The sequence below is a fragment of the Rhinolophus sinicus genome, linkage group LG09 (assembly GCF_036562045.2).
Source record: "Rhinolophus sinicus isolate RSC01 linkage group LG09, ASM3656204v1, whole genome shotgun sequence".
In the NCBI taxonomy this organism is placed as follows: domain Eukaryota; kingdom Metazoa; phylum Chordata; class Mammalia; order Chiroptera; family Rhinolophidae; genus Rhinolophus; species Rhinolophus sinicus.
Window position 1 is genome coordinate 10,510,621 of NC_133758.1, and position 15,483 is coordinate 10,526,103.

At 44.7% G+C, this 15,483-nt stretch overlaps 1 protein-coding gene across 2 annotated transcripts in view; it reads right to left on the reverse strand.

Annotated features, from left to right (window-relative positions):
* Positions 1 to 15,483, reverse strand: part of TNFRSF11A (TNF receptor superfamily member 11a) — a 54,956-nt gene that overhangs the window by 31,030 nt on the left and 8,443 nt on the right. For both annotated transcript variants that reach the window (XM_074339874.1, XM_019729350.2), the window contains exons 2-3: positions 1,724 to 1,805; positions 395 to 520 (exon numbers count right to left, since the gene is read on the reverse strand). In XM_074339874.1, the coding sequence (XP_074195975.1) occupies positions 395 to 520; positions 1,724 to 1,805 (208 nt within the window). The remainder of the gene's footprint in view (positions 1 to 394; positions 521 to 1,723; positions 1,806 to 15,483) is intronic.

Sequence of the window (15,483 nt, forward strand, 5' to 3'; positions counted from 1 at the left end):
TTGGGAAACAGACTTGAGAGTCAGAAGATCTGGCTTTGAGTCCTGCTTCTTGGAGAAGTCATTCAAACTCTCTTAGTCTCAGTTTCTTCATCTTTAAAATGGGATCACGGTGGCTACTTCCCAGGGTTGCAGTGAGGATTAAATAAACAACCTACATGGAAACCTTTTGGAAATATTTTGTCAACTGTAGAATGTGTTCCATGATTAAACTGCCACGCAAACATTTCAGTACAAAAGTTCTCAATGAAGGATTTTAACACATTGCTTCTGGGATCTGAACCACATCCTTTGGTGGTCAGTGGCCAAGACTTCTTCTCAAGCCCCCCAAAAGAGAAGCACTGCTGTATCTAAAAACACGGCTGATCCACACTTCCCACCGACATGAGTGACTCACCTGCGTCGCACACTTTATGCAGCAAGCATTTATCTTCTTCATTCCAGGTGTCCAAGTATTCATCCGGACCACAGGGCAGACAGACGCTTTCAGAGGTAGCAGTGCACTTGGACGACATGTACATTCCTTAAATGAGAAGGGAAATGCACCAATCAAAAGGATCCAAAAAACAAAACAACAAAAATGCACCAACCTATTGGACCACGGTCCCAGGAAGTGCCCCCAACACGGTGTGACACACAAGACAAGGCCACATCTCACAGGGATGGGCTCCTCAGACCTGGCAGCTGGCTAAAACAGCCTCTCCTGTGTCTGCTGTGCCCAGTTGTTCAGTTCTTCTAAGCGTAAGATCACCCTTTCTACCCCAAAGCTCTGCTGACTGAGGGAAAAAAATGATGATTTTCAAACTGGTGCTCGCAGAACTTCAGAGGTTCCCTGGGGGGCTAAGCAACAGTGGCTGCATGTCACCTCTCCCCTCCCATCTTCAAAGCCCCCTCACTGACAATCTGCATAGTTAACTTTTTCTATCCTGTGTACACTGTGGGCTCACAGCAAAGTTACTTTGACCAGGGAGTCCTACGTGCGTACACAGGCACGCACACACACACACACACACACACACACACACACACCCCATGGTACCTTGGCTCTGCACATCCAAGAAATATTTGAAATATCTAAAGGGTCTTGTTATAAGGTAACCACCTTTTCCTGAAAGATACACTCCCCTCCCCCGAAACAGTGAGTGAGTGAGGACCCCATGGGCGTGAGACCTCACTGGGCCTGTAGAGATACGTGGCCACGTTCTGGCAGACAATTTTGGGGAAGTGGTGGTAACCAGTCTATCTTCTGCCCCTCGGCAGGTGAGTGGGGAGAAGATATAACAGGGTTTAGGCAACTTTCAGCAGCAACAATTCCAGCATAGTTATCCCCTCCAGCATTTTTTCTGTGAAAACACTTTTAAATAAGAATTGCATTTTGTATTTTGAGAGCTTGAATCACAAAGTGCTAAAATATGCTTTTAAAAGCCTTCTTGCCTTCTCAGGGAAGAGTGTTTTGGAAAACGGTGTTCCAGCGTAAATGAAGCACCAGTTTCCGAAATTACTTTTGATTTTTAAGTGATTCTATCTACTGAGAAAAAGGTTTTTGTCTTCAGAGTGACACACATGACCACCTGCCACTGCCATAAAAAGTTCATCCAATTTATTTTCTCATCTGGCAGATAGAAATCATTTCTTAGATTGAAAAAAAACAACAACACAAAACCCGAAAAACCCAAAGCTCCACCCACATTTGAGGGACAGTGAAAGGTAGCTCAGAAGTACAAACCTGGTTCACATTTGGCACAGCACCGTCCGAAACGCTCATACTGCCTTTCGCTGGCACACGGAGGGGTGATCTGAAAAGTCACCTGAAAGAGAATTGACATCAGCTAGAGATTACGCACAAGTTATTTCTGAATAAAACTAATCATCAAATTACATTTTCGGAAAGCGTTAAAACAAAACAAAACAAAAAAACACCATAAACACTCCTGAAACTGCTCTATGTAACACTACCCACACCCCCAAAATGTCACTTTCCTATTCTAGCCCATTTCTCACTGAGAATGTATAACACCAACTGATACTGGCACGAAAATCCATTGAAACATTTAAAAATATTTTGGTTATGCTCATGGCAATACAATGAACTGAAGTAAAATTCACACATTGGATGCAGAAGATTGAACACTGCTTCACACCAGTCATGTACTAAATTGGTCCCACTTGTGTAGGTTACGTGGTGAACAGTACACTCAATGCGCTTTGGTCTTAAAACTGTAGGAGAATACGATGTGTATATTATACCAGGGGGTGTCAAATTTGGTTTTAGAAGCAATGTCTGACTTCTAAAAGGTGTTTAATACGGCTTACCTTCTAAAGTTATAAACATGCATGGAAGTTTAAAAAGTGGGACAGCAAGGTGCTATAGGCACTAGGTAGGCTTGGAAATAGGCGTCCAGACCGCGTGTCGGCTAAGGGACCCTGGATACGCTGCTTAAGGTTTTTTTGAGCTGGTTTCCTCCCTGTATGATATTAATAGAGATCGTAATTTCCGAATCTGCATGTCTAAGTAAGACAAAACAAAAAGCCATGTCCCCTACAGTCACTCAGAGATTCTTATCAGAGTGCCCTAGAAAAGTTATTTTCCTCATCAGCTTTCTCAGTGTAAGAAAAAAAACAACACACACTTGTTGACAGGCAGTCATGTTAGAAATTGAACAGTGACACAGACATCAAAGTATGCACACCAAGGGTCACGTTCCCCACTGGGTCCCCGGGATCCAAAGTTACAAACCTTGCCCTCCAGGGGCTTACACTCACCGGGGGGTGAGCTATGATGGAGACAGATGGGCCCCTACCTCAGCTGAAGAAGGCCAGGGCTGAATTCCTAAGGGACGTGACAACTGAGCTCAGTCTTACAGGATAAATAGGTATTAGCCAGATGAGGGAAAAGGAACAGGCGGGCGCAGGTAGGGGGAGAGGTAAGGTAGACATCTTTAAGACAGTGGCAACAGTTCACACAGGCATTGAGGTCTGAAATGGCATGTGGGGTGGGGTGGGGCGGCAATGGAGCAGAGTGGGGGGAGATGAGCACAGTGATACAGAGGGTTTATCTGCATATTCAGGAGCTTGGATGGAAGGTGCAGAAATCACATGGCTTAGAAGAAGCCGTGCAGCGTCAAAACACCTCAGTTATGGACCGAAGTTTCATAAAGACAGCACCACAACCGGAAAACCCTAGGCTGGCTGAGTGGGAGTGGGGGGTGCAGCCAACGTGGACCTCTCTGACGTCACCCTGGCCAGGCAAAGGGCTTACAGGAGGCATGGGGGCAAGGGCAGTTACTTCGAGGTTGATGAGGTCGAATGTGCTCCTGGAGCCAGGTGTGCCAGGAAGGCTGGACTTGGCCTTGCTTCCTAGACCCGGCCAACACTCCCTGTGGACACCGGATAACGTGAATTGGATGCACCTCACGCACTTACCACATGACAGGAGCTTCAGGGTAGCGCAGTGAGCCCTAATGTGTCAAATTAGGAAGAACGATGAAGCAGAAATTGCCCCACCTCTCCTTTCCGGGTTCCTTCTCTCTGTTTTTATAGGAATCTGTTTCTTTGTAGGCAGATGCGCCCTTCTGAGTGGGTAGCACAATGTATGTACATGGAAAAAGGATGAACAGAGGCAAAATGTAAAGGTGAAGGAAGTCAGTGCAAATGTGTCTAACAAACAGGATTTATCTGACCCTAACGGTAGGTGAACTCTGCAGCAGTGCTGACGTCAGAGGCAAATAAGACGACTATGTGGCGTGCCAGATTTCAGATGAGAAAGTTTATCAATTGCTCCTGACCTGTAGAAAGCAGCAACAGTCTCTGTCAGATAAGCACATACTCTGTGTTACACACACAGAAAGGTTCTTTTTAGGGGAATTTGGTAATGGGCTCCCCCTGAGGAACACTGTCAGGCGTTACTGGCTGTGGCCTGGGCTCCAAATCCTGCTTTCTGTGGAGCATCGTCTGACCTGAACATGGGGATGATGTGTTTATACGCTTAGGAATGTGGCTGTGGTTCACTCAACCCACCCACCATCTAACCCAAGAGCTTTCACCTCCTGGCAAAAACGGGGAAGTCAACAACAAAAATAAAAATTGAAGAAAAAAAAAAGAAAGAAAACAAAAAACAAGAAAAAAAAAAAAGTAAAACGGGGAAGTCCCTGATTCCAGGGGTGACCCAATGTCCTAACTCTCACACAGATTTTCAGATCATTCCTTAGAGTCCATTTCTGTCTCCTAAGCTTACTGTGACTAAACACCTGGACACATCTTCTTTTCTTAAAATTGAGATAATTCACACACCATAAAATTCACCCTTTAAAAGGGCACAACTCAGTGATTTTTAGTGTGCGCGCAAGGTTGTGCAACCACCACTATGTGATTCCAGAACATTTTCATTACCCCCAAACTGATACGTCTACTTGACAGAGCTATAGGATTCCAGGTCTTTTAAGGAGCAGCAGCAATTTTGCTACTGGGAAAATCTGTGATGGTGAGACAGAAAATCGTGGGGTTGATTTAATTTAAGGTACAGCTTAAACAGAACCCTACTTTGTTCTCTACTTTGCTCTCTACTTTGCAGTACACCTTCAACAAAAATGGCCATAAACATACAACTTAAAAGGCAACATGCATACATAGATATATTTAAGGAAATATGGTTGGGAGGTAAATAAGAAGAATCTGGAAAACTCTTTTAAGGTGCCTGCACCGTCAGGAGAAGGCAAGACAAGGGAGCGTCTGTGTCCTGTCTCCTCTTCCTCCTGGCTGTCTGGCCCCCGTTTTCTTTTCCTCCACTTGCAGAGTCCTGGCTCTAGGATGAACCCTCCTGTAGGCCTGGAAGAGCATGGAAAGCCTGCGGTGGGCTGGTGTCTCCTTGCTCCCAGGCTCCACTTCCAGGAACAGGCTCCTGGCTTTGCTCTCTACACTACAGCCCTACGGTGTTTGTAACTCTTAGGAAATCCAGATCCCTGACACCCTGGCCTGTCTTGCTTTTGCTGATTCCCCCAGTGACTTGTCTCTCAATACTGCAGCCCAGACTGGCTCTGTCTTCCTGACTCCCAGAATCCAAGTCTCTGAGTGGCACCTGCGTGGCCTGAGTTTCCGGTTCGCCTGTGCGGCTCTCCTTGATGCCAGTCTCCCGCTGCCTGGCTGGCCTGCCAACTATACCCTCTGAATGGCATTTGTTTGTTTATTTTTGTATGAATGAACCCTTCCCAGTCTGACCCCTCCTTTTCCCTAAGGAATTCTAGTTCCCACACCTACCATCTCATGGGCACCTGGGGAGAGCCCCCAGGCTGCTCATGCTGCGCCCCTTCCCGTCCCCACCACCTGTCCTCTGGTCCTTCCCTTCCAACTGCTTAGAATTTGAACCTGACTGCATCCTCCCAGACCAAGGTCTGCATGGTTGTGAGGTGGTGGCTGATTGACAGCAGTCCTCGTAAGACAGTCATTGGATAAAAATATGTCTCTGCCCAAGTGTTATGAAAGTGACCTCCCAGGAAATGGGGACATTTAGCATAAGGCTACCGATTTTCAGTCAATAGGGTGATTTTGTCAGCCACCTACCGTCTCCTTTCTTTGCCCAGTATGTAACAATGGAAGGTCTTTGGTAACTGAGCTGAGATGTACAAACTTTTCGTTGCCTAGATGTTTTTTTTCTGTTCACCTTGAAGAGTGACTTGTTTCCTTCTAAAACAACAGAGCTTTTGGGTCATAGTTTTTTCATGAAGCCAATAAAGTAGAAGCACTTTTAAATTTTTGCATTTGTGGAATAAAGGCAACCGTCACCTTTACTGACTAAAAGTACAACAGGCTATGAGGAGCCTGCCTGTGAGCTTCGCCCACCAGCCCTCTCACAGGTAACCAGTGTCACCATTCCCTTGGGCACCATCTTGCAGAAGAACTGATTTGTGATACATTCGGAGGACGACTGTATATAACAGCTCCCTGGGAGGCAAGTTGGGGTCAGGTCTGTTTGTAGCACTTGTGTTTTGGGGAACACAGTTTGAGTTACGGTACTTGAAAGTCTTGTAAAAAACAGCCAAGACTTGACAAGGGTCCTTAATCAATAAACTACAAAAATAATCTTTGGCCAACAGAGTTTATACCAATTAACCTTTGTTTTGTAATAGATCTCCCCTGAATTAATAGGAACACGAGAATCTGTTTATAGCAAATATCCTTTACATCCCTCTCCCCATACGAATTCCTTGGAAAGTCTTTATTTTTAAGGAGTTAAAATGGCAAGATGATACATTTAATTTATTGGCCTTCTGCTGCCTCACTTTGCTGTGTGTTTAATTGTCGTGTGTATATTTGTTTCAGGGCATACATTTCAATGGCTGACAAACTCTTCTAGAATAAGCATGTCCACAGTCTGCGCAAGGCTTTGGGAGGTAGGAGGAAGATAACACATTGTAAATCAAAAGTCTCTTTATAGGGGTGGCTGGATGGCTCAGTTGGTTGGAGCATGAGCTCTGAACAACAGGGGTTGCCGGTTCGATTCCCACATGGGCCAGTGAGCTGCACCCTCCACAACTAGATTGAAGGACAATGACTTGGAGCTGATGGGCCCTGGAGAAACACACTGTCCCCCCAGAGTTCCCCCCAAAAAATGTATTTAAAAAAATAAAATAAATGAATGCATGTGTGGTTTTTTTTTTTTTTTTTTTTTTAAAGTCTCTTTATAAAGCTACATGGATTTCTTTCCAGGTGGGTCTAAGCTGAAGAAACAGAACATTTCTGCTAGCAGAGCTGCAGAGATGAATGGATCTGCACTTAGAATCCTGTAGGGAATGTTGACATAAATATTAATATTTATTTTTGTGCTGTTCATCAATCCAGTTGTAGTGAAAGCCATTATGGGTACTAAAATTACTTTCTTGCTCTACTGAAAATTCATGCTGACATGTAACAAAGCAGAAAGAAGCTTGGCTCCTCCGGTCAAATCAAGGGGAAAGAACCCAACCAAAGGAACAAATTAGGGATTTTCCATAGATTTGATTTTGTAAAATATCATCCGTGACTATATGTGAGAATTTGGCTATGATTTAAGTAAAGATGGTATCAAATTGCTGAATGTTACCATAGAACTGAAAGATGTGGTTTTTGTGAAGAGAGAAACTATTAAATGTGAAAATAACACCTCACTTAATAGTTCTGCTGCCCTTGAAAAAAAAAATGTCCTTAATGAAAGTCACAGTTGAAACTGCTCCTCCTCAGGACAGAATATGAATCAATTCCTGTGGCCCCAGAACCCCGACATGTCTTCTCTACTGTGACCACCTCATGCTGGAAAACTGTTTCTCTGTGAAGCCTTCTGTTTTTAGAGACAAACGAACAAATAAAAGGTAGCCTTACTCGGTCAGAGTAACCTGCAAACAAACGCTGTCGCTTCTGGTCCATCGCTTTGAATGTCTTTATTCTCAGCTCGCTGAGACATCTCAGTTTCTCTCCTCCCAGACATTTCATGAGTCAAAACACTGACCCTTTCGATTGAGATATTCTGGGGGCTGTTTTGCCCATTTCTGAGTGCCTTTTCTCCAGAAGCTTCCAGAGGGCCTCCTCTCTTGTATCTAGCTTTCTATTTTCTAGCATGGCACAGTCATATGTCTGTTAATGGAAAAAAAGCATCATACCATCACGCTTCGCCGTTAAAAATTCTTAACTGGAATCGGAAGTGATCTAGGGTCATTTGTGGCTCAGAAATCAGATAAAGCAGGTTTCTATAGGGAAAAAATATATATATACCTACTACAATAAAGTCTGATGTGCCCGAATGTAGGGGTTTAGTGGAGCACAGGTAGGGACTAGGAGATCTTGGGTGGAGGGAGGGGCGTGTGGTACCTGGAGTGCCGATGAAGACGGAGGCAGAAGCCTGGCCAGGTGGCCCTCTCGGTTCGCCAGGCGGGCTTCGAGGCACAACGGCTTTTCCACTCAGCGCAGCTCTCAGAATGGGCTTCCCGTTTGGCCTGGACAGAAGAGTACCTGACATTTCTTTAATAAAACTATCTACCTTTCTGCAAGTGGAGGGCAAGGGGGAAAAAGCCAATTCTAAGCCTTCTAAGTCTCCTCACCTGTAAAATGCGGTTAATAACTGTGCCCACCCCCCCACATGAAGGATCAGAGACGGTAAGTTATGGAAATGACGCATCATTGGCACGTCAGACTTTATTGTAGTAGCTATTTAATTTTTTTTCCTATAGAAACCTGCTTTATCTGATTTCTGAGCCACAAATGAATCCTAGATCATTTCCGATTCCAGTTACGAATTTTTAACGGAGAAGCGTGATGGTGCAATGCTTCTTTTCCAGCAACACTCGATAACAATTATGCTCTGCTTTCTCCCTTTGAAACCAAAGACCTTTCACGTAGGCTACTGGGAGAATAAAGCGACGCAATCGCACGAGTCACACAGCACAGAGGGACACACCTGCCTGCAGTCAATACAGTGCGCATGCCGTGTGCACACCTGAGCAGATGCAGTAAGCATCAGTTACTCAGATCGTTTCCCAAGGAGGGGAACAGAAAAGAGGGGCACCAGAAAGGGGAAAGAGGAGGGGCAAGGTAGAAAGGGGACCCGCAGAAAAATTCTGAAGTCATGACAATTTTCCTGAGCACACCGTTGCTCTTTACTCGTAAGCTGGCCGTGCCAAACAAAAGCTGATGGCCGAGCATGTCACCTGGGTGAGAAGAAGAAAGTGTTTGTTAATCAAAGAGGTTTATTTTTTGAAAAGCAGGGTTTTTGTTTTTTTTAATTTCACGCAACGAAGTGCTTTCTCATGGGATTGAAATTGTGACAGTGGTCCGAGTCATTTCAGTGGCTTTCTGTCTGGGGGTTCAGTCAGTGACATAAGCCACACTTGGGTGAGGACAGAGACAGTTTACTCAGGGTGTCTGCTGATAAAGCTGCTCTTAGATCGTATCTCTCAGCAATCCTGTTAGCTAGGACATAGCTCAGTTATGACCAAATGCCCTTCTAGACGTTTTCATTTTAAACGAACTTGATAGAATTTCAAGCTTACTGATTTACAGAGAAAATAGCAGATTCCGTTTTCTTTTGTACAAACCAAAGCTTCACATTTCATGCCTCAAAACATCACACAAGCATTTATAAAGATAGTATCTTATAAATTAAAGAGATAAAGAGAATAAAGGGGCAGCTTTTGGGGGATCACCTGATATACTTTGGAGTCCCTGGGGTGTGTTCACCCCACCTGGGAGACCACTGACGTACGGAACACATCAAAAACTTGGAGACTCCGAGTTATACCAGATAGGTTTTTGGTTTAAGTCAGAACGGAAATGGATACAGAGAACCAGAGGGTTTCAACAGAAAACTCTCTGAGTGTTTAAACTATAATTCATTTCACAGAAATATATTTCACATACAGCTCTTGAAAAGAATATATTCTGCTGCCAAAAGTGAAGCTCAAGTATTCTCTGATTGGTACATTATCAAAAGATGTGGCTAGTTTGAGAAGGTTGTGAGGAAAATGATGTAAGTCAGAAACAGTATTGTAATTGACCTGCTACTAAAGGATTTGGGCACTTTATGTATGTGATACACAGTGATGAAGAGTATTCAACACTCCAACGCAAAGGCATTCATCACAGCTGGTCAAGTCCTGCTGGGCTCACTGAAAATCACAAATATGATTCAACCCCTTCCCCACACACAGACACCCCCTCCTGCCTCCATAAAGGGGTTGTGAGTTGATCAAATAATAATAGAGTAAGGCCAGTCATTTCTCTGCCTGAGTCATTCGCCTTTATCTTGTGAAATGATTTTTCACATTAATTACCAACGGAAGACAGGTTTTTGTCTAGCCTAGGGTTTAACAACCATCGACCTCTTAAAAAAGCTCTGCTATCTTCACACCCTCAGAGCTGCCTTTCCTGGGCTCTCCTATAGATTGTGCAAGGGAAGGGCTGAGTGTGGGACTGAAGGAATTAGCCCATCACAACCCTTTCAAAGCGTTTAGCACAGAAGACACAGGCACAGAGAGGAAAGACACATAATAACAGATCATTACAACAAAGTAACGACTCTGGATCTTGGACTATATTTGCAGCAGGGAAAGAAAGTAACTCATTTCAGGGAGGTGAGAAAAGGCTGTCTCCCATTGTGAAGCATCAAATTTGGCTCTTTCTATGCCTGTCCTTTTTTAAATGCCTTTTTAAAATTTAACTTTGGAGTACTTTGATTAAAAACTTTTTTGAGTGTGGTAAAATACATATTAAAAAGTTAGCATTTTAAGCATTTTTTTAGTGTACAATTCAGTGGCATTAAGCACATTCACAATGTTATGTAACCATCACCACTCTTTATTTCCAGAACATTCTCATCAGCCCAAACAGAGACTTTTAACCATTGAACAATAACTCCCCCATTTCCCCCTCCCTCTAGCCCCTGGTAACTGCTATTTTACTTTCCGTCTCTATGAATTGGACCGCTCTAGGTACCCCATATAGGTGGAATCACACAATATTTGTCCTTTTGTACCTGGCTTATTTCATTTGGCATAATGTCTTCACGGTTCATCCACATTGTAACATGTATCAGGACATCATTCCTTTTTATGAAAGAATACTATTCCATCGTATGTATTTTCCACATTTTGTTTATCCATTCATCTGCTGCTGGACACGTGGGTTGCTTCCACCATTTGGCTATTGGGAATAATGCTGCCATGAACAGTGGCACTCACACATCTGTGGGGAGTCCCTGTTCTCAATTCTTTGGAGTCTATACCTGAGTCATATGGTAATGCTATGTTCAGCTTTGTGAGCAACTCCCAGACTGCTTTCTATCGTGGCTACCCTATTTTAGGACACCCCACTGGCAGTGCACGCGAGTTTCAGTTTCTCCACATCCTCGTTCATGCTTGTTACTTTCGGGTTTCTTGGTCATGCCATCCTCATGGGTGTGAAGGAGTTTCTCACTGTAGTTTTGATTCGCATTTCCCTAATGACTACTAATGTTGAGCCTCTTGTCATGAGCCCATTGACCCTCTGCATATCTTCTTTGGAGAAATGTCTGCTGAAGGCCTTTGAGATTTCTTTTCTGGGGTCATTTAATTTTGCCCAGATCTGTTCATCCTGACTCAATTTTACTGTTAACAGCATCAATTCATCCATTAAACAGGACAGGAGTGGTATCAGAGGGCTGCAGGCCCCTGAGGTTCATTTTCCCCATCTTGAAAGAAATCCTTGATTTACCTATTTAAGAAAAATGCTACCACTCAAAACTGCATCACTGCGTGGTTCTCTAGAAAATGACCCAGGTGGTGCAGCATTTCGGAACGACATGCTCAGTGAGCTGACGACCTAAAAGTGGGGCCTGATAAATCTACATTCACTTATTACTCAAATATTAACTGAACACATACTATGTGTCAGAGACAGTTTTAGGTTCTGTAGATACAGGAAATGGACACCAGACAGAGAGAGTCCTCAATCACAGGGCACGGGAGAAGAGTGACAATAAACAAACAAATAATGAGATCTGGTTGTAATAATTGTCCCAAAAAACATAAAACACAGGGTAAGTAAGGCGATGGGATTATGATGGGGGGCCTCTCTGAAAAGGTGACACCAGTGGAGACAGGCAGCAAGTGAGGCAGCGAGTCAAGTTAACAGCAAGGCCGGGAGGAGGGGTGTATCCAGGTGGACATAAAAAGAGTCTGCGAAGGGCCTGGGAGGGAGTGTGTGTGACATGATCAGAACAGCAAGAAGGCCTGTGCCACTAGTGCAGGGATATGACGCCACACAACTGCTTACGCACTTTATCCAATTTGTGAGTGAATCTGCATATTCCTGCAGCACCAGGATTGTGTGATACTGACTTGAGGTTCCTATTGGGCACCGCTGTTTCCCGTTAAGGTTTCAGTACTGAGCACTTTGTGCTCTGTTCATTACCAGGCAGTAATTATATTTGCCATCGATTATTTTTTAATTTTAATTTTGAATTTTGATAAAAAATACACATAATATAAAATTTACTATGTTGACCACTTTGCCACAGATAGTTTTGGCATAGACAGTATGCACAGAAAAACATCTGACTGAGGTCAGGGTTGATTAAAAAAAAAAAAAAAGAACCTTAAAAATGTAGATTAACTGTCGCCAGGAAAGTTGTTTTTCATGGACCCATCAGCATTTCCCCCCTGACCACCTTAATTCCAGATAGGCTCCTTCAAGAAAAATAGAAAATCAAAAGATTTCTGTACTTATTCAGACAGGAGCATATCAAAGGTCTATTGATTTTTACTCAACCCTCTTTCTCACTTTTCTCACAATGCATTTATTATCTCTGCTCCTAGAAAAGAAAACATATGGCCCAAGGGAAAATGAAGAAATCACCTTGCATTTCAAAACTTTAATTGCAAGTTTCTTTGTCTTCCCGAGAGAGATAAAGAGTTTAAAAAGTTTGCAGCTGTGGGCTACCTGGAATGAAAGTGCAAGGAAAGTTTGTTTCCTAAACACAGTGATCAGGATGGCTTTGTCTTGTTCTTGTATTGTGATTTCCCGAAGTACCAGTGAATGCCCCTTTATTCTCCCTGTGTAGGTTTTTTCCCCTACCATTCTTAGATTTTTTTTTTTTTTAAACTTACATTCATTTGAGATGAGAGTGCTTTCTCTTCTTTCCTGTAGTAACCATCAATGACCCCTGTTATTCCAAGAGCACACTGGTCTGCTGGAGGCCAACGACCTCCTAGGCTCTGCCTCTTTTCTGGGGTACACCAAGCTAATAAGGACATGAGCCCCCAAAGTGGTCAGGGAAGGGACTAGACTAAACTCTGGCCCTCAGAGTAGAGTCCAGGGCTTCTCAAATGTGCACAGAATCACCTGAAAATTCTTATTAAAATGCAGATTCTGAATCAGTAGGTCTGGGCCAGGGCCTGAGATTCTGCATTTCTAAGAAACTCCCAGGTGATGTGACAGCTCCCAGGTGCTGGTCTTTGAGTAGAAAGGTCAGAGATTATGTTAAAGATTTAGATGAAGTCTGGCTCCAACAAGGCTCCCAGGCTGCATGCCTGTTCAGTCTCACCTAGAACACACTGCAGCCCCTTGGCCCCCATTTCTCCCAGCCAACTCGTGTGGTCTCACTCAAACTTGAGGCTGTCAGCTCTTAGGCTGAAATGTGAGATCAGTGACATTGGCCATTTTGGTTTCACCTACCTCCTCCCTTATACCCAGATCGGTTAGACCCTCATGCTGGATGGACTCATGCCCGCTTGGACTTTCTCCTGTCCCTGTTCTTTCACCACTCTCTGGCTGTGTTTTATTTGCTCCTTCTGGTACGCCCTTAGCTTGCGACTAGGCCCTCAGCATACCACCCATCTCCCCCAACTCACCCATCCCCAACACTTGTCATGAGATGCCCCTAGAGAGCTTTCAGGGTCATCCCTGCTCAGTGTTCGGGGGTAACTCTACGCTCACTGGCATCCCCAGCCCCAGGAACTGTGCTGCTAATACCCCGCTGCTCACACATGCCGGTCTACTGGCCACACTCACTCTGTCCCTTAGCTTCGCTCATGCCCTCCCCATCTTCACTGCCAGTCCGAATGCCAGCCTTCCCTCCTGGCCTCTCCTGAGGAGCCTGGGGACTCTGGCCCATGCAACACTCTCCCCTTCCTGACTTCCTACCATGCATATCATGTATTCCACGGCTTAATATCCTCCAGTCTCCTCATGTGGCCACATCCAGGGCCTCAGCTACAGCAGAAACTCCCATAGGAGACAGAGCCCTATATCCATGTTCCCTGGAGAACTAAGTAGGCCAGTGCTGGCTGCTGGCTACTGAGCAGGAGCACACAGAATGCTGCATCTGGGTGGAGCATGCAGTGGGACAGCCTGCAGGACACCACGGCCCCAGCTCTGGGGGGGTCCCTACCATGCAACGCACTCTCCATCTATTGTGGTTTTCAAGATTGTACATCCCACATCCAGTGCTTCCCCTGGACTCTTTCGAACTTGTCCCTCTTCTTTCTCTTTGATTCACACAGCTGATATTTACCTTCTCTGATCTTAGCCATAACTGACCTAGACATTTTTTAAAAACAAACTCAATCCACCAGTGTTTATTCAGTACCTGTGAGCAACGCACTGCACCAGGTATGGGAATGTGACACTTTTCCTCCACGCCCACGTTCACAGACCAGTGCTTCTCAATCAATGGCCGGCATAAGGGTCACCTGGAGATCTTATTGAAATGCAAAGTCTGATTCAGTAGGACTGGGGTGGGGCCTCAGAGTGCTTTTCTAAGATGCTCCCAGGTAATGTGATACTGCTGGTCTTTGAGGAGCAAGATCAGACATTACATTAAAGACCAAGAGGCAGAAGTTCCTCCTGGTCCAAATAGTGCACAGTCATGTCCATTGATTTAACAAAGGTTAAGAACCGCCGCACCCATGACAGGATCCAGACACCATTTATCAGGACAGAAAGAAGAACTGGCCCTAATGAAACCTCCTGCACTCTGCTGGAGACTTGACTTTTCTCACCTTCCAGAGTCCTCGCAAAGAGGTGAAGCAACTGATTTAAATGGTTAGGGATGAGTAGACAGGCCACTGCTAGGCATGTAGCAAATGCTCAAACTCTTGTTAAATCAATGAGTAAGTTTTCCTGAAGGAGGGTTATGATGTCAAAATTTCCCTTCATGGAAGACTATAATAGTTTCCCACTAGTTCTGGATCAAATTCACACTCCCAAGCATGAACTTGGGAAGGTTCCAATTTTGTGCAAAATCAGAGATACCCTGGGGAAAGAGGGACGCAAAATCAAGACGACAAATCTCTTCCAGGGCCCTCATTTGAATAGGATACAGGTCTGCCTGACTCACACAACACAGCTGCTCTGGCCTCTTAGACCTGTCAATCACGCTGGGGGCACAGTGCCTGTCACACGCATGAGGCCCGATTCACGAGGCCACGCGTGACTGCCTTTCCAGGTGGGTGCCCATCACTTCTGCATGCCCTCACCTGTGAGGGCTGCGCTGCAGCCTTATGACAACCAGTCACTCGTGCATGTTGGTCATTCATAATTTTACACGTAAATAGGAACTCGATGGCCAGGTCACAGGGACCATTATTGGGGCATGGAAAACCTGAGCCCATCAGAAGGGGACACTGTTTTATGGTTTCATTGTTAGATTTTTTACACCTTGTGACCATTAGAAACGAGTAGGTTTAAAATTTAAGTCCAAGATCCTGCTTGTGTCCCCACGGAATTTATCTGTCCCTGTATCTTATGCTTCGTTGCCATGGGGCTGGGGGTCTGTTTCTAGACGGCCGCTGCTGTGCGTTAGGAACACGGGATCACGTTCTACCCAAGCCCCTCTGGCAGCTCCCTCTCTCACGCCAAGAAGAAGCTCGAGGCCTCACAGTGACCCAGCGCTATATACGTGCTGACCTTTCTTATTCCAACATTTCTCCCACGGCTTCGGGAGTGCCTTTTAAGGTACTGAAAACAATGGGTCATAGGAATGTTTTA